We start from the raw sequence: 23,230 nt of genomic DNA, 5'->3' as shown, positions 1-23,230 counted from the left end.
TGTTTTCAGCAGAGAGCGGCCTGAAGTCCACTCTCCGCTGACGTCACTGCCAACTTCCAAGGCTGGATCCGCCAGCTGCCCCGATTTGATGGCAGTCTCAGCAAACCACTGAGATGGCTGCTCCCCGCCCCTCCACAGCTCATCGCTCTGACTGACAGTCGGCAGCTCTCCACTAAGCTGGAATTGCTATTATTTACCATAACTTTTTAACAATGAAGACTGAAAATAACAGTCATATGGCTGAAAACACCAACTATCAGGGCAAGTAACTAATTCGTTGTGAATTGAGCTTCATGTCACCAAATTCTGAGCCAGATTGGAACCAGTAAAACAAGAGAAGGCAATGTGTTAGAAGAGGACCTAACTGAGGGGAGTTTCTTTGGGCACCAGACTGCAATGATGGAAATCCAGCCCTGGCAGAAACAAATTTATGTTTTATTTTTGGAAATAAGAAGTGACAATTTTTGTGAAGATCCAAACGGCCATTCAGAATAAATATACTACTGTTAGTAACTGCCGGTATGGAAGGAAAACCTTAGCAGACAAGTAAAGGACACTTTAGATGTGAGGAGAGATTTACTGAGAGAGTCGCTGAGGCCTAGAGCAAATACGCCGTACAAATAGCCGACAGCTCTGCCTATGGCAACCTCTCCTGTGTTTTATTTAATGGATCAGACAAACAAAAGGAAAACCCTGACTGGTTCAGATTATAAAGCACAGATCTGTTTGTTCTTCTTAATCTCTTCCTGGTTTGCTCTTTTTAAGAACCCTACACTTAATCTGAGAATTAACAGATGAATACAAATTTAAAATGGATAACACATTGAAACATGTCCCTGACTGTTCTGTTATTGGAGAAGTTTAATACTGCAGGTTTATAATTGTGGATGGTTACTTTTCAGTTAGTGGATTATCTATTGATTATCCTGATTGGTTTAAACCCCCTTTTCTTATGCAAAAGCTATTCTCAATTCAGTAGGGTCCAATCCGCTGGGTTGAATGAAAAAAAGGATGCATTCAGTGAAACTTAAAGGGTTACTATAGGAAAAAAAAAATCTCTTTAAAATCACAAACATGTTATACTTACCTCCACTGTGCAGTTTGTTTTGCACAGAGTGGCCCCGATCCACATCTTCTGGGGTCCCTCGGCGGCTGTCTCTGGTCCTCCCCGCAAGAACTCACCACAGTAATGCGAGAGAGCTCGCATGGTGATGAGTCCTTGCGGGCGCGCTCCCATGATACAGCGAGCGGCCGTAACTGCTCATTGTATCACTCGGTCCCGCCCCTCGGCACGCCGGGTCACTGGATGTGATTGACAGCAGCGCCAGCCAATGGCTGCGCTGCTCTCAATCCATCCCCTCTAGCCAATCAGCGGCCAGGCTGAGCGGCAAAGAGGACTTTCGAGGGGTCAGGTAAGTAAAACGGGGGCTCATCAGATGTTTTTTCACCTTAATGCATAGATTGCATTAAGGTGAAAAAAAAATGCCTTTACAACTCCTTTAAGGCCCATACACACGATCAGATTTTTTGACAACAATTGTCCGATGGACGTGTTTTATTGGACAATCTGACCGTCTGTATGCTCCATCGAACAATTGTTTTCGGAATTTCCGACAACAAATGTTGGCTGTGCATGCTCTAAATTTTTCCGACAACAAATGTGTTCCATCGGATTATCTGATCGTGTGTACATAAATCCATCTGACTAAAATCCAAAGTACAAACACGCATGCTCCGAACCAATGCTAAACATTAGACAACGATGGCAGAAGTTTCCCAAAGGGTGGCGGTAAAGAGCTGAAAAAACACGTGGTTTGGTGAATGTTGGCTGAAAAAACACGGCTTTAGGTACAGCTTTAAAGCTAATAGAAAATAAAAGAATGTTTGAATCCACACTCCCTTTGGCGATGACCTAAATAATTAATTAGTGTAACGGCCGATTCGCCAGGACTAGACGGGATACCTGCCAAAAAGCAAAAAAGCCATAGAAAAACGGGGGGTTTGGAGGGGACAAGGGAGCCCCCAGAAAGCAAAAAGCAGGCATATAACAGGTCCGTCTCCACTCACTGTGCAGAGTAGAGACGGACCCAGTCCCACTCTCCTCTATGGGGAAATCGCATGAAAAGGGACCACCTGTCTGCTTTCTTCTGATCCGCCAGAAGAAAATAGAGACACCATCTGTCTGTATTATGCGATCGGATTGGATAGTGGCAGATGTCAGCGCTGACATCCGCCGCTCCATATGGGAGAGTGGAAGGTCCGATCAGGTTCACCTGAAAAACTGACAGACGAGCCTGACATCGCACTCACGATCCAATGGTCACAAGTACAATGCTTTGCAGGCTCCTGGTGGGGAATAATTGCACATTTTTTTGCTACAAAAATATGTGCATTTATTATTTTTTCACTAAAGGTGAAGGTCCTAAACATCAGACAACAATAGCAGAAATTTCCCAAAGGGTGGCGGTAAAGAGCTGAAAAACCATGTGGTTTGGTGAATGTTGGCTGAAAATGTTCTGCCGTGTGTATGCATACCAAGTTCACGGCCAACGCCCTTCGGACAAAAATCCACAGAAAAGTCAGATGGAAGTCCGATCGTGTGTATGAAGTGCATTTATTAAAACCATTGAGTTAGGACAGCTTTCAGTGATTCCACTTCTTAATGCTCAATCAAAGCATAGACAGAGGGCTGCATACACTGAAACCACTGCTGCGAACAGTATAATCTACCCTGACTAAGCTTACGCCATTGTATCAAATTCTTGTAGATTTGCGTGACAGCCAGGCAACTAGCATTCTTTAAAAGTAGTTGGTGTACATATTTATTTTGCAAAAACATACCTTTAAAATGCAAAACATCTCGTATCCATGACTAATGCAATGCTATACTGAATATCACAACTTGCTTTGTACATTTCTCGGCCTGAAGAAAACCTGTCTGTCCCCAGGATGTACCTAAGATGGTAGAGTGCACTGACCCTCTTGCTCCAACAATTAGAAACTAACTCAGGGATGCTACCGTGTTTCCCCAAAAAATAGGCCCTACCCCGAATATTAGACCTAGCGTGATTATTGGGGATGCCTGCAATATAAGCCCTAGTAAAGTTCTGTAAAACGATTATACTGGTATAAGGTACAGTGTGTCTCCCCTTGTAACTGTATTAAAAAAAATATCTTATTTACAGCCACTGCAGACCTGCTGGAGGTCTTCTTCTCTCACGGGCTGACGTCAGCATGGATCTCGGCTCTTCTCTTTTCCTGGCTGATGCCTGCGGCCCCTCCCTCTTCAGTGCACGGAGCGGGCTGACGTCAGTGGGGATCTCGGCTCTTCTCTCCTCCCAGCTGATGTCTGCAGCCCCTCCTACTTCAGTGCATGGAGCGGACTGACATCAGCTGGGATCTCGGCTGTTCTCTCCTCCCGGCTGACGTCTGCAGCCCCTCCTACTTCAGTGCACGGAGCGGGCTGACGTCAGTGGGGATCTCGGCTCTTCTCTCCTCCTGGCTGATGTCTGTGGCCCCTCCCTCTTCAGTGCACGGAGCCAGCTGACATCAGTGGGGATCTCGGGTCTTCTCTCCTCCTGGCTGATGTCTGCGGCCCCTCCCTCTTCAGTGCACGGAGCCAGCTGACATCAGCAGGGATCTTGGCTCTTCCCTCTGCTCTCCTCCTAGCTGATGTCTGCGGCCCCTCCCTCTTCAGAGCCGGCTGACGTCAGCGGGGATCTCGGCTCTTCCCTCTGCTCTCCCCCTGGCTGATGTTTTCGGGCCCCTCCCTCTTCAGAGCACAGAGTCGGCTGATGTCAGCGGGAATCTCGGCTCTTCCCTCTTCTCTTCTCCCAGCTGATGGCCCCTCCATCTTCATTGCACGGAGTGGACTGACGTCAATGGGGATCTCAGAGCGGAGAAGAAGAGCAGATCACCTGAGCGCCCAGGGGAGCTGTTAAAAGGTATTCTCCATCAAACAGTTACAAAGGGAGACCCATTGCACCTAATACCAGTATAATGGATTACATAATTTTAAAAGGACTTTAACCAAGATGTTTTTTTTTTTTAATTATTAGAATTATGTAAAAATACTGACCCCTGACCTGACAAGGTGGGGGAGGGAGAGAAGACGGGGGACACGGGAACTTTAAAACACTGGAGCGGTGCACTGGCAGGACGCTTAAAAACGTCCTGCAAGCAGCATCTTTGAGGCGCCGTAGGAGCGGTGTGAAATGAGGGCTTCTTGTTCAGTAAATACCGATGCTTGCATTCTAGCACTCAGGAAGAAAATCACTAGGTGAGAGGGTCCGCTACAACAGTCACATGATCAGGACCAGTTTTAGAAAGGGAACAACTGCCAGGAAAAGCAGTCAGCCAATCACATGAATAGGAAACTACATTTTGGGGAAGTATGCCCTACTTTTGTTAAGGTGTGTATGGTAGCAGGGAAGTATGATTTGATTTATTTTTATTTTTTAAAGGGGGGGTGGAGTGATTTAGAAAGCCAAGTAAAGCGATCATTTTTACTAACATTATTTTTCAAAGTGACAAATGGCTCGCCTCCAAATGATATATTTTCTACCCATTTTTAATGAAAGAGGAGTTCCCTTTTTGCTTTTTTTTTTTTTATTTGATCAAAGTCCAGTTGGTTTTGTCTGGAGCAGCTCATTGTCAAATATCGCGGGTCAGTCCCCCGAGTGCACTGTGTGTTATATTTTCGGACTGATCTTTAATCTCATCAGTCTGCCCTGCATAAAGCATGTTGTTTGGGTAGTTTGTGAAACCGCCGTATGTTATTTATAGAAGCTGTACATTTCTCATACAGCAATTCTATTCCTGAAATGCCTGTTCAGCATCACAAAACTTTACTTCAGAGGAATACGGCTCAACAAACAGAAACAGTTTATTTAAAAATGCCCCCTCTTCCAAGCATTGCTGTACTTTAAGCTCCCTGTCCCCCGGGCAACACAAACATCAAAGCATTCTCCTCCAACATGATCCCTAGAGGAGTCCATCCCTGGGCAACGCTGCAAGCCTCCCGTTGGTTGAAGGGGTTAAATTCCTTGGTAAATATACAAAGTGTTCCTCGCGTATGAGCAGTTCTGTTGACCAAGACACTTAACAAAGACGCAAAGTACATACAAACTAAGAGAGCAGCGGCCTGTATTTTCATAGGTTTCTAAGATCTGTGTACGAAGTTTAAAGACGAATTCCATTTATGGATATTTTATACATACATACATTGTTACATTGGTCCAGCTTGGTACCATATCTGGCCGATGCCTCTGGAAGCTGGAAAGCACTGAAGTAGACACCACTACTCCAGTCATCTCCACTAGCTTCCAAGTCCTGTGTCGAGCGCCTGCCCTGCTTCATTCTGAACACAGGAGGTTGGCCGCTTGGCACAGGTTCCATTTAACACCTCCCTGGCGGTATGATTATTTCAGAAAAAAGGTGCTGAAATCGGTACCATTATTTGCAAGGAAATTTGGCGTTTTATACTGTAGGCCTGTAATTCTTAGGAATAACTCACTTAAATCTGACCAAACCAGAGTCTAATAGGCATCCCGGGTATGACATTTTTTTTAAAACAAAATTATAAATTATAATATAATAAATAATTATAACAAATAATAATATAATTATAATAAAAATTATTCAATAATGTAATCAACTCAAAATCACTGAAATTTGCTCAGTTGCAGAATTGTTGCTGACATTTTTTTTTTTATGACGAATTTCCCCACAAATCGCTATCGCACAATTCTGCAAGTGATTATCATTTATTATCGCTGTTTTCTAGCTGATCTAAAACCATTTTTGACATAAAGGGACACTTTTGGTTGCTATGGACAATCTACAGTTTGCAGGGAGAAAGAACCGTTTTTATTATATAAAAGTACATGTAGGGCACTGGGCAGACCACTAGGGACAAAGGGGGGGGGGGGGGGTGTATTTTTTACATACAGTACTGAAATCTATAAGATTACAGTATACTGTATGTATTGTGTTTGTTTACCTTTTTGAATTTGGCGCCGATCTCCGGCCCCGTGCGTCGTAACGTCGCAGGGAACGGAGATCGGCAGTACAGGAAGACGCTGTGTGAATCGAGCGAGGACCCGCTCGCTCACACAGCGCGGTGGCATCGCTGGATCCAGGGACAAGGTAAGCCAGCGTGCGCTGCAGGCTCTGCATAGCTACCCCGAGGGTGACTCGGGGTTACCGATTTTAGCACAAAAAATCCACCCCGAGTCACGCTCGGGAATACCGCCAGGAGGGTTAATGTCCTATTTCCTATGCAAATGTTTTTTGATTGGATGTGGTGGGGCGGTGACTTCATGTTATCCACCTATCCCAAACAGAGAAAACTGTTGAATGCACAAGATTGAGGCCGGGGTGAAACTTGAAGGCCATTAGAGCCCAACTCCATGAATTGAAAAAAAAAAAACTACCCTTGCACCACACACACTCACACTGTACTACCCCATTTCTTGCTACTGTGTTCTCCTACACTTTAGGTTGTGGACAGTCCCTCCCTGGCCTCTTGTACAATGCATCAATCTGCATTGTATTAACAATGTTGGAGCACGCTCTAGAAGAGGCTTCTAGTTACCGGTCGCACATACTTACATACTGACACCAGTCAGTATCCATGATCACCGCCACAACAGTGACACTGTACTGCTGGTGACAATATGTAAAAAAAAAAAAACTTGGAAAAAAAAAACATTTCATAAATTTTTTTAAAGAGAAATAAACCCTCAAACATTTAAAAAAAAAAAAAAAACCTGCAAGAGAAAGTCATAATGAGCTAGTATGCATTACCTGAGATAGAAGCCCCTGAAGTTCTCCTCAGTCCCCTCCGCCGCCATTTCTCCTCCGATCTTCTTTCTTGTATCGCCGCTCCGGCGCTGTGAATAGCCGGAGCGGCGGTGACGTCACTCCACGCATGTGCGCGGGATTAGGGCATTAACCCCCATTATCCCATTCACAAAAATAGCACGCTCCGTGCACCTGCGCCGTTGTCCACGACGCGCATGCACCATCGACATCAGTGCAGTCCTTACTGCAAATATCTCCTTAACCGTGTAGGTTATGGAGATATTTCTTGCACCTACAGGTAAGCCTTAATCTAGGCTTACCTGTAGGTGCAAGTTGTAAGGAGGGGTTTACAACCACTTTAATTTTAACAAAAATTGTGACAAAAAAAATGCAACTTCCGAAAACCTCACTGTGTCTCTTACTAAATACCTACTTTCCAAAAGAAGAAGTGAAATAGGCCGTCAGTATATCAGGATTGATCAATTTTCATATATACAGTGGTCAGCCTAAATGAGTACACCCCTTTTGAAAACTACGATTTTAATTAATATCAATGAACACAAGAACAATTTTCTAAAAAATAGTTTTACAGAACATTAGTGTTATATCCTGTGTGTTGTGAGGGACACAAGACTCTGGTCTGGAACAATGGATGTTTATTCAGTACAGGCTGTACACTGCAACATGCATCTCAGGACATTACATATCTCTGCTTCCTACATGTGGTCTCTCTAAGATGGCTACTATGCCCCTTGACCCTTGTCATCACTGCTGGGTGGAGCCAGCCTTAAAGTGCCAGTACATGTGGAACCGTCGAAAGTCTCGTAACCGCTCTTGCAACTGAAACCGGTCAGGAGGGCGACAGTGTCGTTGAGGCCGGGCATCCAGGGATTCGGGACCGGAGGAAACAGGGCTGGCCGGAATGGGTACCGGCAGGGCCAAGAAGGGATCCCCCAGCTCAGAGGGTAAACAGACTCTGGGTAGGGGGATACTGGTCTATTTTCAGTTGAGAGTTCAGTGCCATGCGGAAATCGCCAGAAATGCGCAAGTCCCCATTCGCTTTCTTTACCGGTACAACTGGTGATGCCCACTCGCTGTGCTCTACCTTTGAGATGACACCTTGTTCCTCCAGCCGACTTAGTTCTGCTTCCACACCTGCTCGGAGTGCGAAAGGTACTGTCCGAGCTTTGAAGAACTTAGGCTGAGCGTTGGGTTTCAGCTTGAGTCTCACACAGTCATGCTTTATTTTTCCCAACTGGTCATCAAAAATATTTGGGAACCGCTGCTTCTGGGACACCACCCATCCCTCATTATCTCCTAATGGAATGGTAACGGTGTTACAGGGACTTATGGCGATGTCTGGCATACCAAAGTGAGCAATCCAGTCTCTCCCGAAGAGAGGGGGTCCCCCATTTTCTAGGATATATAATGGCAGTCTCTTTGTCTGACCCTTGTACAATACCTTTACTTTTGCGTAACCCAGTGGGTGGAGTATCTGCTTTGAGTATGTCTGCAGTTTGATTGGTGTTGGGCGGACAGTTTTTCGGGTCTGAAGTTGTCTCCATTGTTTCTGGGTGATAACTGAAACTGCTGCTCCTGTGTCTACATCCATCCTGAGTTTCTTTCCCTCAACGGTTACATCTACAGTCATTGCGGAGGGTGCTGAATGCATATGATGTATGTCTAACCTGTGGAGCACTTCCTCATCCTCTGACTCAGATGATGATGTATATCTTCCCACCATATATGTCTTTGTCTTGGGGTTCAGAGGTTGTTTATCTTGCACCTTCTTGCTACGGCAAACTCGTTTCAGATGGCCGGTCCTACCGCAATTATGACAGGTCTGATCCTTAAACCGGCAGACTTTGTGATCATGGTCTGTATTCCCACAACGGTGGCAAGCTGACTCCCGGCTTGGTGGGGGTCTGTATTTCCAGTTTGCAGCAGTTGGCTTGACTGCTGTCCTGAAAACTTCCTGCTTCACCTCCTCCCTTCTGCTCTGGGGGTTCAATTCCTCTATCTTTCACAGCCATTTCCATCACTGAAGCTATCTCAATTGCCTTTGTAAGGGTAAGGTCTTTCTCTGTTAACGGTCTCTTTTGGGTGGACTCACAATTCAGTCCCATGACAAACTTATCTCTCAGTGCAGTAGGTAGGTAGTCCCCAAAAGAACAGGTAGAGGCTAGTCTGTGAAGGGCGAGCACATAAGCTTTAATCTCTTCACCTGTCTGCTGCTGCCTCTGATAGAAGCGAAATCTTTCTGCAATTTCTAGTGGTTTAGGCTGGAAGTGATCCTCTAGCAGTGTCAGCAGCTCTGCCAATGTCTTAGCTGCTGGTTTTACAGGGGAAAGCAGATCCCTCAGAGTGTCATATGTCTTGGCCCCAACCACTGTCAGAAACACTGCTACTTGCCTGTTGTTTGGGATGGCATTTGCACTGAAATACTGTTCCAGTCTCTCAACCCAGGAACTCCAGGATGTCTGTTCTCCATCAAACTCACTTAATGTCCCGATTAATGACATTTTCCTGCTGGGATCTGTGATTGCTTTTATCCAGGTGACAATCCACAATGTCTTTGTCTCTCTCTCAGACTGATAGACACTTTGTAAATCCCATCCTCGTCGCCACTGTTATATCCTGTGTGTTGTGAGGGACACAAGACTCTGGTCTGGAACAATGGATGTTTATTCAGTACAGGCTGTACACTGCAACATGCATCTCAGGACATTACATATCTCTGCTTCCTACATGTGGTCTCTCTAAGATGGCTACTATGCCCCTTGACCCTTGTCATCACTGCTGGGTGGAGCCAGCCTTAAAGTGCCAGTACATGTGGAACCCTTCAGGTATAACAATTAGTTTAGCTCATTACATGAAAGTAAAGTTAATAATATAACTTGGATTACGAAATCTTCAGTTTTGCTCAAATTCGTTGATTACAAAATAATACACCCCACAACAAAAACTACTCCATCTAGTATTTAGTATGACCTCCATGATTTGTAAGGCCAGCACCAAGTCTTCTAGGCATGGAGGGCCAGATTCTGGTACAATTGCGGCGGCGCAACGTAACCCGTTTACGTTACACCGACGCAAGTTTTCAGTGTAAGTGCCTGATCCACAAAGCACTTACCTGTAAACTTGCGGCGGTGTATCGTAAACACGTCTGGCGCAAGCCCGCCCAATTCAAATGGGGCGTGTACCATTTAAATTAAGCGCGCGCCCGTGCCGGACGTACTGCGCATGCTCAGTTTTGAAATTCCCGCCGTGCTTTGCGCGATGTGACGTCATTTTTTTGAACGGCGACGTGAGTTACGGCTTCCCGGTTTTCGTATTCCCGGACGTCTTACGCAAAAAACAAAAAAAATTGAAATTCGAAGCGAGAACGATGGCCATACTTTAACATGGCTCGTGTAAAGTTAAGGCATGTAAAATCATGACCAACTTTGCGACGGGAAAAAATTACTAGAGACGACGTAACGAACGCGAAAACCGTCGTGGATCGCCGTAAATGCTCATTAGCATACCCGACGCAGGAAAACGACGCAAACTCCACCCAGCGGCGGCCGAAGTATTGCATCCTAAGATCCGACGGTGTAAGTCAATTACACCTGTCGGATTTTAGGGCTATCTATGCGGAACTGATTCTATGAATCGGCCGCATAGATACGACGGTGTATCAGGAGATACGCCGTCGTATCTATTCTGTGAATCTGGCCCGTAATGAATAAGTTGGCGACATATTGCAACATCTATCTTTTTTCCATTCTAAAAAAAAAAAACTTCTTTCAGAGCCTGGATGCTGGACAGAGAGTGATACTCAACTTGTCTCTTCAGAATTCCCCATAGGTGTTCGATTGGGTTCAGATCAGGAGACATACTTGGCCGCTGAATCACTTTTATCATGTTCTTCTTCAGAAATGCAACAGTGGCCTTAGATATGTGTTTTGGATCATTGTCATGTTGGAAAAGTGCACAATGACCAAGAGCACGGAGTGATGGTGGTAGCATCATCTTTCAATATAGAGCGGTACATCTGTGAAGTCATGATATCATCAATGAGATGCAGCTCTCCGACACCAGCAACACTCATGCAGTCCCACAGAAGAACACTGCCACCACCATGTTTCACTATAGTCACCATGGATTTTTCTTGTTCTCCATCTTTGCGGTGCCATACAGTTATGAAGCCATCGGTTCCAAAAAACACTTATCTTGGTCTCATCACTCCAAAGTACAGAGTCCCAGTAGTATTCTTCTATTTCAGCATGAGCCCTGGCAAATTCTAGGTGGGCTTTTTGTGCATGGGCTTTAGAAGAAGCTTCCTTCATGGGTGACACCCATGCATGCCATTCCTCTGCAGTGTACGCTGTATTGTTTTACGGGAAACAATAACCCCAATTTGGCTTTCTACTTCTTTAGCTAACTGCAGTGAACTTGCGTGGTGATTTTCTTCAACCCTTCTCATCAGAGATGCTTTTGTCGAGGTGTTACCTTCCGTTGATGGGCAGGATGTCTCTGTGAGATGGTTGCAGTTCCATCTTTAAGTTTTTGTATAACTTTTGCTACATAATTCTGACTGATGAGTAAAGCTTTGCTGATCTTGTAGCCTTCACCTTTCTTGTGTAAAGAAATTATTTTCTTTCTCAGGCCTGATGACATTTCTCTTCCATGTGGTGCCATTGCTGACAGCATGAAAAGGGAGGGGTTTTCTTTGTTAAGTAACGTCCTTAATCAACTGTCTGCTGGACACCTGTTTAACCACTTAACCCCCGGACCATATTGCTGGTCAAAGACCAGAGCACGTTTTGCGATTTGGCACTGCGTCGCTTTAACTGACAATTGCGCGATCGTGCGACGTGGCTCCCAAACAAAATTGGCGTCCTTTTTTTCCCACAAATAGAGCTTTCTTTTGGTGGCATTTGATCACCTCTGCGGTTTTTAGTTTTTGCGCTATAAACAAAAATAGAGCGACAATTTTGAAAAAAATGAATATTTTTTACTTTTTGCTATAATAAATATGATACGATACGTATTCTTCTACATTGTTTTCATAAAACAAAAATCGCAATAAGCGTTTATTGATTGGTTTGCGCAAAAGTTATAGCGTTTACAAAATAGGGGGTATTTTTATGGCATTTTTATTAATATTTTTTTTTTACCAGTAATGGCGGCGATCAGAGATTTTTTTTTTCAGTACTGCGACATTATGGCGGACACTTTTGACACATTTTTGGGACCATTGGCATTTTTATAGCGATCAGTGCTATAAAAATGCATTGGATTACTATAAAAATGCCACTGGCAGTGAAGGGGTTAACACTAGGGGGCGGGGAAGGGGTTAAGTATGTTCCCTGGGTGTGTTCTAACTGTAAGGGGGGGGTGGACTGACATGGGGAAATGAATGATCTTCTGTTCATACATTGTATGGCCTACGCGAGAGCCGACGTATAGCTACGGGCTCTCGCGCAGGGGAGCCGACCTGCCGACGTAAAACGATGGCGGCTGGTCGGCAACCAGTTAATGAATGATTAGACTTGGACATAGTTGAAGGATTCTGTTGTCTAAAATGTTTAGACAAATATATGTTTATTGTACACAATAAAATATAAGAACAGTGGAGGAACATCCTCTTATCCAATGTTACAAATGGTACAGTATAAATTTTATATCAAAGTATGAATAATACAATACAACCAGGGATAACATATCAAGTAAGGTATGTGCCCAGGGCACATAAAAGTGCAAACCTGGAGCCCATAAGATTGGGAACCAAAATTAAGTCAGTACATTTGAGTATTGTAAAAGGTGAGTAGAAAAGGAAGAAACGGAAAAGGGGAAAGAAAAAAGGGGAACAGAAAACGGAAGGTCCCGAAGGGATTGGAGGGAAAGGAAAAAAAGGTTTGAGCGAGTCTGATAGGCTAAACCATTAGGGGGTGGTCAGGATGCAAAGTAACTTAGTCCAAGGGTAAGAGCATATTTTTCAAGGAATCCGAGGTGGAGGAATCAATCCAAACCATTCACAGACCTTTGAACTTGTCAAATGTGTTGTTATCCAGAGCCAACTTTTCCTCCATGCGCATGATATCATTTACAGTAGACACCCACAAAAACAATAGGGGGGTAGTGGTCGTTTTCCAGACTAAAGGGATCAGTTGTCTAGCCGCCGACAGGAAAAAAAACGTAGTAAATGTTGTTTCTGAGATGCTATAGAGCCTGGTAGCATAGACAAGAGAGCCATCTCCGGGGGTAGGTGTCAGGGGGCGATCATATAGGCCTTTCTGTATGGAGAAAACCTGTGACCAGAAGGGTGGAATTTTAGAGCAATTCCACTATGTGTGGAGGTAACTCCCCTCCGCTGATCCGCACCACCAACAGGCTGGGGGAACCGTCAGGAAAGTTTTTTGTAAGGTGTGGGGGTCCCTATAACCATCTGGAGATGATCTTAAAGTTTTTTTTCTTGGGTGTAATAAGATATGGAGGATTTATGCATGAAATGGAACGACTTTTGCCAGTCAATCATGGTCCTGTTGTCTAAAATGTATCCTACGGCTTTCATTTTTGAAACATGGTCTTGCATAATTTTGTGAATAAAAAAACTTTTTTTGTGTGTGCAAATTAACAAATCATGGTTGAAATCAATGGCCCACATTTGTGGGATTATTTTGTAGTATATTGTCCCATAGAAATTGTTGATTCTGAAAAGAAAGTAAACGTTTTCTGAAAAATCTGTTGGGGTGTATTCATCTATGGATATTGCTGGTCGTCGATCGCTAGTCTGTCTCCCCCCCCCCACCCCCCGTGTGCGTTAGAGTGCCAGCAAGATGGGGGACCATTCCTTCCAATGACACCAACATGGGGCACAATTCCTCCCAATGACACTAAAGATGGGGCACAATTCCACCCAATGGTATAAACAATGTTGCCCAATAACACCAGTGATGCGGGCATTGTTTACACCAACTGATGCTGGAACTTTTTCTACTCCCAATGGCCACAGTCCAGCCCTCCTAAAGTTTGAAGACCCCTGCCCTAGACGGTTAAGGAATAGAGGTAACATGCCACCCAAAACTAACCAGCAGCTCTTTTGTGGTTAGTGCTACATTTAGATGTCCTCTTTTGGACAGTGTTCAAGGGAACAAGTATACCCATTGGAAGATTCCCCTTCTATTCCTGATGTGGTGACAACTATGGTTTTGTATTGGTTCCTCGTGCCACTATAGGACACAGTAGTGATGTACGGGTTGATGAGGGGAACCACTGAGCTGCACAGGGTGGCCTAGGAGATTGGCATTTCTAGAAGTGTTTGTTTGCTTCTTAACACACAATTCCTCTTTAACAGCCCAAGCAGCAGGAAAGTGAAGTATTTATATTCTTATTTTGCAGGGTATTTATTTTTGGCCAAATTCAAGTTATGGAAACCTTTAGAGTTACATTAATCTATCTTGGACCAATGTAACTATATATCTGCCATACCTGGGGGATCCCAGTGGAAGCTGGAGATCACTGTAGTAGGCACCACGATCTCCACTAGCTTCTTGACCCGTGGCCAAGCAGCTGCGCTGCAAACATAGTTGGTTGCCCACATAGCACGGGAACACTTTGCATTCTCTCAAATGCAAAACATTCATGTTTGGACAAGATGGAGAAGCAGAATCTCATTGTTCAATCAGAGAACATGTTACAATAATTGAGAACATAAGAAGTGTTCTCTGAATGGCACCCTTGCCAAGCAAGCAACCTCCTGTGTTCACACAGCAGCAGGGCAGAAGCTCCACATGGGGCCCAGAATCCAGCAGTAATCACTGTAGTAGCGGTGCCTACTACGAGGAGTCCAACTTCCAGGGGGGTCCCAGAGGTATAACCTATACATACATACATTGGCCCTAGATGTAAATATTGCCACACCTAGAATTTAGCTAGTACCTAGTAATCTTAGTCTTTTTTTTTTTTTCAAACAAACACGTTATACTCACCTGCTCTGTGTAGTGGTTTTGCACAGAGCAGCCCTCTTCTCAGGTCCCATGCTGGCGTTCCTGGCTCCTCCCTCCTTCCAGGTGCCCCCACAGCAAGCAGCTTGTTCTGGGGGCACCCAGGCAGGCGTGCTCCCGAGCTGTGGCTCTGTGTGTCCATTCACACACGGAGCCGCGGCTCAGCCCCACCAGCATCACTAGCTGTGATTGACAGCAACAGGAGCCAATGACCCCCACTGCTGCCAAAAGCTAATAAGGAGTGCCAAACCCCGGAGAGGTAAGGCTCTCATAGACATCGCTGAATCGAGAGGGGGCTCAATTAACTATTAGGGGGGGGGGGGGGACTGGAGGGTCTACTGCACACTGAAGGTTTTTTACTAATATATCTAATTTGTTCCTACAGGTATATCGGATACTTTACAGCTATGGATGTGTGTGGTGCAGCTGCTGCAAAGTGATGATCCGGATGTCAGAGAAGTGATGGTGGACATCATCCGTGTTTATCACACTCAGAAAAACAAACTTTCAGGAACAGGTAGGCTTCTCCATGCACGTCATGTCATGGTCAATCAGCTCTGTAATCCTTCCATAGGCCCCGGCTTTCCAATACCAGCTACATGTGTTAAGTGTACTAAAGAGTACCTTTCTCTGAATGTTTTCTTCATTATTGTGCGTGTGTGTATACTAGATGGCTACTACTGGTCTGTGTCCCTGGAATTGGTGTATTGCTGGGATTCTTACTATTTTTCAACTGATATTCCCAGTTACAGGGAAAATACTTATGCATGTTGCTCTAAATTGCAGGAGTTAAAGCGGTATGAAACCCAAAACCATTAATATTGCAGCTTACGAATCCTTAGATGTGGTGGCTGCATTCGTTTTCCCTTTTTTTAGGCTTATTTCCCCTCTGTTTTTAACCTGATGATCTGGCCAGTAACACACTTCCTGTGTTAGAGTGCCCCCCCTGGGTGAAAGAGCAACAGACACCTTTGGACAGGGGTGGATGGGAGTGTTGGATGTACTAGCAGGTTTAGATACATTAACAATTTGAGGACAAACTCTAGCTTACACCTTGTGGTACAGCAAACTTTTTTTTTTTAGGGACTAGCCCCGTTTTACAAAGGGCAGATTTCCATTCCGATCAGCAGGGGATCTGTAAGTCGGTCCTCTGCTGGTTGGAGCAGTGCAGGCAGATGACGCCTCCATGTCCACTCAGTTTCTGCAAAGCAAACATGGACAGATCCCGCAATGCTCTAAGTGATTCCCTTGTTTATTTTTTTAGCAGGCCTGATCAGACCCAAAGGTAGGTGGGTATAAACTGACACAAGTCTGTTTACACTTGCTTGTCCATAGGAATAAATGGACCTTCCTACCAGGTACACCTGAAAAACTGACAAATGAGCCTGATCGGAACTCCTGTGTGAAAGGGGCTTAAAGGTTTTACATGAAAGTTGATCATTGTAAACATTCCTGACAGTGGTAAGTGGTTTGTCTCAAATCTCTAAAGCAGGGGTCTCCAAACTTTCTAAATAAAGGGCCAATTTACAGGCCTGCAGACTTTAGGGGGGCCTGACTGCGGCCATTGGGAGTAAACAATGCATCTTTGGCATTAGGGGAGGAATAGTGCCCCTTTATTGGTGTAAGTGGGATAAAAAGTGCACCATCATTGGTATCAGTGGAAGGAATAGTGCCCCATCATTGGTATCAGTGGAACAAAATAGTGTCCCATTACTGGTGTCAGTGGAAGGAATAGTGCCCCATCACTGGTGTCAGTGGGAGGAATAGTGCCCCATCGCTGGTGTCAGCGGGAGGAATAGTGCCCCATCGCTGGTGTTAGTGGGAGGAATAGTGCCCCATCGTTTGCATCAGTGGGAGGAATAGTGCCCCATCACTGGTGTCAGTGCGAGGAATAATGACTCATCGTTGGTATCAGTGGGAGAAATAGTGTCTCAGTGGTGTGATGTCAGTAACTAAAATGATGGCCCATTGTTGGTGTCAATGGGAGGAAAAGTGCCCCAAGGGCCAGATAAAGGCAAGCAAGGGGCCGCAGTTTGGAGACCGCTAGCCTAATTCATGGGTGCTCAACCTGTGGCTCTCCAGCTGTTGGGGAACTACAAGTCCCATCATGCCCCTGCCTTTGGGAGTCATGCTTGTAACTGTCAGCTTTGCATTGCCTCATAGGAATTGTAGTTCCGCAACAGCTGGAGGGACACAGGTTCAGCACCCATGCCCATGCTACAAAGCCTCAAAAAATAAAACTAATAAAGCCATAACATCTAAGATTAGGTAAGCTGTAATATAATGTTTACTCTTGGTTTTAAAGCGGAGTTCCAGCCTGGGTGGAAAAAAAAAAGTCAGCAGCTACAAATACTGTAGTTACTGACGTTTAATATAAGGACACTTGCCTTATACGCAATACGCTTACTGAATGGTCACGTTCCGTTCTGGGACCTGTGTGTCTCCCAGAAGGCAGCGGGGGGGGTCGGATACTTTGTAGATCGCTGCACAACAATGCACTGATCTTGCACGGAAGTGGGAGGGGATACCTGTCAAAACCCCCCTCCCCCTTAAAAGGTGTGAACAAGTGAAGCTTCCACTTTTGGGAGCAACTCTGCGTTAGTACGGCTTTAAGACCAATTTTAGATCTAGAACTGGCACTAGATCCTATACCTTTTTTGTATTGTGGATCAATGCAAATGAGTAAGCATCACATGATGCAAAACATGTCGGCCACCTTTTTCCTGTTGTCCACTTCGTTTTGACTGCATCGCTTTGGTTGTTTATTGGATTTCATCTGTACAATAAAGACATCGTTTTAAGGAGTGCGGCAGTCCAGGATCTTCTTCTATCCAATGCACCTGTGCATAGCCAGCACCCTTTTGGATTAGTGGGATGGAAGCAAAGCCAAGGGATCAGCAGTTTTTAGAGCGGTATCATCTCTCATGCATACAGAATACATGGAGTGGATGTGTCTCCTGTATACACAGGGTGCCATAGGACACGGAACGTATACAAGAATAAACCGATTGCATTGGCAGTAGTGATTTGTATGATGAATGCAGTAACAACTCTTTAAATACATGTGGTTTTCAATTGAAAAGATTCATAGTGTAATTAAAGGGATGCCTGGGAACTTGGAGAATGACTTAGAGAGTTCAACTGCCTAATTAATACTAGCAGATAAAAGTTCCATAGATGTAGAAGGCAGACATATATCTTTACAAGGGAGCACTTCTCATGAGTGGATTGAAGCAGCACATGATAAGAATATAGTTAAAAGCCCTTTTGTAATGTGCTGATAGTGTGTGCTTGACAAATGTCCTGCTTAATTTCCAGGGATGGGGGGGGGGAGTTTTATGAGGGGGGGGGGGATCCATTAGACTGGAAGAGAAGACACTGGAGCACCAGTCACTGATTGGCGGGGGCAGCGCTGACATCGTAGGTGGTGGTGCTGATCTTCAGAACATCTAAAAGCTTTTTTCTTTACATGCATATGGGAAGGTATGCAATGTATCACTTCTACAACACCAACACAGTGCTTCCTAATGAACAGGGCTCATGTTCAAGTGTTCATTACATTGGTGAAACTCAGGCAAACAGAGAAATACACAAATGGATACAAGGGAGTTGTTTACCTGCAAACAATTAGTATTTTTCTCAATCCAAAGTTATGGCCGATCGGTGTGTGTATATGTGTGTGTGTGTATATATACACACATAGGTGTGCGCAGCCGATTGCATTAGGGTGTGCACCCCAAAGCTCAAACACACACGCGAACATACATATAGGGCAGTAGGGCAATGGACAGTGTCAGTAGAGCAGTGAACGATGTCCGTAAAGCAGAGGTTGGTGTCAGTAGTTTATTTTTTTATATATTTTTAATATTATGTTATCATTTTTTCCAATATATTTTTTTACTATTGTTTTTTTTTTACTATTTTACTTGGGTGCCCCATTGGTGGGCTTTGGTGAAATATCAGGGGTCAAAACAGACCCCTAAAGTCTCACATTCTAGATAGAGAAAGGGACTGAGGACAGAGATTATCCAGTCCCTTCCTCTGCAGTCAAGCGGAAGGGTGGCTTTGCTTAGTACAGGGTCATTAGGGTGTGCCCAGGCACACCTGGCACACCCTGTGCGCACACCTATGTATACACATACATACACAGTGCCTTGACAATTATTCCTACCCCTTGAAATTTTCCACATTTTGTCATGTTTCAACTAAAAACATAAATTTATTTTATTGGGATTTTATGTGATAGACCAACAAAAAGTGACACATAATTGTGAAGTGGAAGGAAAATGATAAATGATTTTCAATTTTTTTTACAAGTAAATATGTGAAAAGTGTGAGGTGCATTTGTATTCAGCCTCTTTACTCTGAAAACCCTAACTAAAGTCTGGATTTAGGTCTGGACTTTGACTGGTCCATGCTAACACATGAATATGCTTTGATCTAAACCATTGCATTGTAGCTCTGGCTGTATGTTTAGGGTTGTTGTCCTGCTGGAAGGTGAACCTTCGTCCCAGTCTCAAGTCTTTTGCAGACTCTAACAGGTTTTCTTCTAAGATTGCCCTGTATTTGGTTCCATCAATCGTCACATGAACCCTGACCAGCTTCCCTGTCCCTGAAGAAACGCATCCCCACAACATAATGCTGCCACCAACATGTTTCACGGTGGGGATGTTGTGTTCAGGGTGATGTGCAGTGTTAGTTTTCCACCACACAACATTTTGCTTTTAGGCAAAAAAGTTCAATTTTGGTCTCATCTGACCAGAGCACCTTCTTCCACATGTTTGCTGTGTCCCCCCCCCCCCCCCACACCTGGCTTCTCACAAACTGCAAATGGGACTTATTTTTACAACGGCTTTCTTTCTGCCAATCTTCCATAAAGCCAGATTTGTGGAGAGCACGATCCTGTGGACAGATTCTCCCACCTGAGCTGTGGATCTCTGCAGCTCCCCCAGAGTTACCATGAGCCTCTTGGCTGTTTCTCTGATGAATGCTCTCCTTGCCCGGCCCGTCAGTTTAGGTGGATGGCCATGTCTTGGTAGGTTTGCAGTTGTGCCATACTCTTTCCATTTTCGGGTGATGCATTGAACAGAGCTCCGTGTGATGTTCGAAGCTTGGGTCATTTTTTTTTATAACCTAACCCTGCATTGAACTTCTCCACAACTTTATCCCTGACCTGTCTGGTGTGTTATTTGGCCTTTATGACGCTGTTTATTCACTAAGGTTTTCTAACAAACCTCTGAGGGCTTCACAGAACAGCTGTATTTATACTGAAATTAAATTAAAATTCTATTTACCAATTAGGTGACTTCTGAAGGAAATTGGTTCCACTACATTTTAGTTGGGGGTATCAGAGTAAAGAGGGCTCAATACAAATGCACGCCACATATATTTGTGTGTAACAAAATTTGAAAAACATTTATCATTTTCTTTCCACTTCACAATTATGTGCCACTTTGTGTTGGTCTATCACATAAAATCCCAATAAAATATATACGTTTTTGGTTGTAACATGACAAAATGTGGAACGTTTCAAGGGGTATGAATACTTTTCAAGGCACTGTGTGTGTGTGTGTGTGTGTGTGTATATATATATATATATATATATATATATATATATATATATATATATATATATATATATATAACTCTTGCTGGAACTGGCAGACCTTAAGAAAGAAAAAGCCTAATCCCTTTCCCAGATGTTTTAGCTTACTCCCTGTCACAACTGTCGCTGAATAACACTGTACCCGTTCAGCAAAGCATCTACACTTGCAAAATTCATTAAATAGTCGTAAACTAACCAGACGTGGCAGAGAGATCGGGAAAATGAGCTTGTTGAAGAGTTGAGAAGACTGGATGCAGACATGCAATTCAGCAGAGAACTCAGTTCCTTGTCCTACTACAAAAAGAATATTTATAGAAGGGTCTGTAGCTGGCACCTCACCTGGCAGAACCCGGTCCAATGCTCCCAATGAACAAAGGTGACTGCGGATAACCTGTTCCAACTGCGGTGGCAATGTACAAAACACTGAGCAGTCCTGCATGGAAAAAGCGAAGCAGGGCATTTGGCTTTCAATCAGTCCTTTCTGTTAAATCCATTTATTATATTTCTAGGGCAAAGGACCAAATTAATCTCGCTTTTTAACTTAGCCAGATGTGCAATATCGGGATGGTGGAAATTCCCTAAAATTCCATCGCTGCCATCAGCTGTTGTTAGCTTGGATTGGACGCCATATGTGTGTGGTTTATAAATCTGACACGTCATGCTATGATATAAATTAAACTTACATGGTACAGATGGATACATTTTTTTATTGTATTTTTTAGTGTTTCTAAAAGTTTGAACATTCAGATCAGATCTCACAACCCAACTTGGTCAAGTGACACTAATCTCTTGTTTATTCCTGAATCGGAAAAGTCCTTTCTATTGCTCTGACTCCACAAAACCTTTTGTTTTTTCCTTTTGCTGCTGTGATCTGACTGAAATAGATAGGCCCCTAGCACAACTCTAGAGCATAACTATTCTGCCGACTGCTTCCTTCGGTGTCCAAACGTAAAGAGGAGGAGCCTTTATTGGCAGCATAGATTTATAGACAAAACGACATCATTCACATGAGCACAACTGATTGGCTTAGTCCATATAAGGGTTCTTATTACACGTCCCTGTGACGTCTGTTCTTGGCATCGTGGCACATGTTTCAAAGTCTTTGGGGGCCATTTTCCTTCCTTCGATGGAGGGGGTTTGGGGGTTTTGGAGTGAAGAGTACAAGGGAGGGGTTTGAAGACATCTTTTTTCACTCTTATTTTTGAGCCGAGATTTAACTCTATAATCTGTTACTTCATTTAAGGATAATAACACTTGTTGCAATACCCGCACACATATATATTTATCAAGAAATAAAAGAAATAAAACAATATAAGGAAAAAAAAGCAACATTTGAGTGGTTTTAGTATAAAATAGCATAAACACAAAATATTAATTTTAGTAACTTCCATCACATGACTTCCCATAGATCAGGGATATGCAATTAGCGGACCTCCAGCTGTTGCAGAACTACAAGTCCCATGAGGCAAGCAAGACTCTGACACCCAGAGGCATGATGGAACTTGTAGTTTTGCAACAGCTGGAGGTCCGCTAATTGCATATCTCTGCCATAGAGGGTGGCTACATTCATTCTCCATGATATCACTGTATGTAGGAATGTAGTCACCCTCGCTTGCTTGTTCTGAAGTGAGCTATGGACTATGGGACTTGTAGTGTGCTCAGAGCAGTGCACATGACCGCAACTAATGTGAATTAATCATAGAAAATGGAAACCGCGCTGGCATATACAAAGAAAGCTGCTGGCAGAGACAGACAGTCACAATGTGCACTCGACAAAATTCTCCTGCACTAATGATAATACAAACTACCGGTACATTAAAGCAAAAGTAAACCCTGATGGGTTTTACTTCCTCTTTTTTTCCCCTACAAAGTAAAAGCATAATGGGCCTCAAAAGTCCTGCATCGCAAACGCTCTGGATCTTTCCCCGGGGTTCTCAGCTCTTCTTTGGATAGATTGATAGCAGCGCAGCCATTGGCTGCTGTCAATCAAATACAATGACATGGGCGCCGGGCCAAGTTCTGCATTTGGCGGCTATGGACGCCGAATGCTGGACTTGAGAGCATGCCCACAAGGTAACACCCTTGGGAGAGCACTTCCCAAAGGGGGTTATTTGATTAAGGGAGGAGCCGAGAAAGCCGCCGAGGGACCCCAGAAAACGGTGTTCGGGGCCATTCTGTGCAAAATGAGCTGCACAGTGGAGGTAAGTATGACATGTTTGTTATTTGAAAAAAGGTCACTTTTAAAGTTCATGTGCGTGTAAAGGCAGGCACCAATCGCAAACTGCAGAGATCAATCTAAATGCCCTTTGTGCATGGGGTCTTAAAAAGACGAAACATGGGGAAATATGCATTAAAGATATATAATGAATATTTATATTTTGTATTATGCTACCCAGGTATACACTGTAAGCACAATACCCAAGCCTAAAGTAATTAATAAAACACATTCACTCAATTGCCTTTCCCTGCACTTAGCACACACATACCCTGAGACACCTCCAGTATAAATATTATTTTAATCTTGTGATTAGTAATGTCAGATTATGTCTTATTGTTTCCCTTGTGAATAACAGGATTCATCTGTGTAAGTGGTTACAAGGTGTCATCGGCCCATTATTAGAACTTTCATAATCATTTGTGCTGATGAACAAGCAGCAAGCACATTAACTGCACTTAATAGACTGTGGGTTGGGGTGATACATCGTGGAACAAGTTTTACCTCGTTGACTCTGTCGGTCTGCATGATATATCTTGTCATTTATCATGTGTTGTGTGTCATGCAGCATGCACTTTCTGGTAGCATTGGATTTGAAGGAGAATTTCAGCTACA

The 23,230-nt window shown here is 44.0% G+C and overlaps 1 protein-coding gene across 3 annotated transcripts in view; it reads left to right on the top strand.

The window, feature by feature from the left end:
• Nucleotides 1-23,230, top strand: part of THADA (THADA armadillo repeat containing) — a 779,727-nt gene that overhangs the window by 623,984 nt on the left and 132,513 nt on the right. For all 3 annotated transcript variants that reach the window (XM_040351533.1, XM_040351532.1, XM_040351531.1), the window contains exon 36: nt 15,181-15,312. In XM_040351533.1, coding sequence (XP_040207467.1) covers nt 15,181-15,312 — 132 coding nt within the window. The remainder of the gene's footprint in view (nt 1-15,180; nt 15,313-23,230) is intronic.

The sequence above is a fragment of the Rana temporaria genome, chromosome 4 (genome assembly GCF_905171775.1).
Source record: "Rana temporaria chromosome 4, aRanTem1.1, whole genome shotgun sequence".
NCBI lineage: Eukaryota > Metazoa > Chordata > Amphibia > Anura > Ranidae > Rana > Rana temporaria.
Note: the sequence above shows the minus strand (reverse complement) of the source record. Positions and strands in the feature narration are given on the sequence as shown.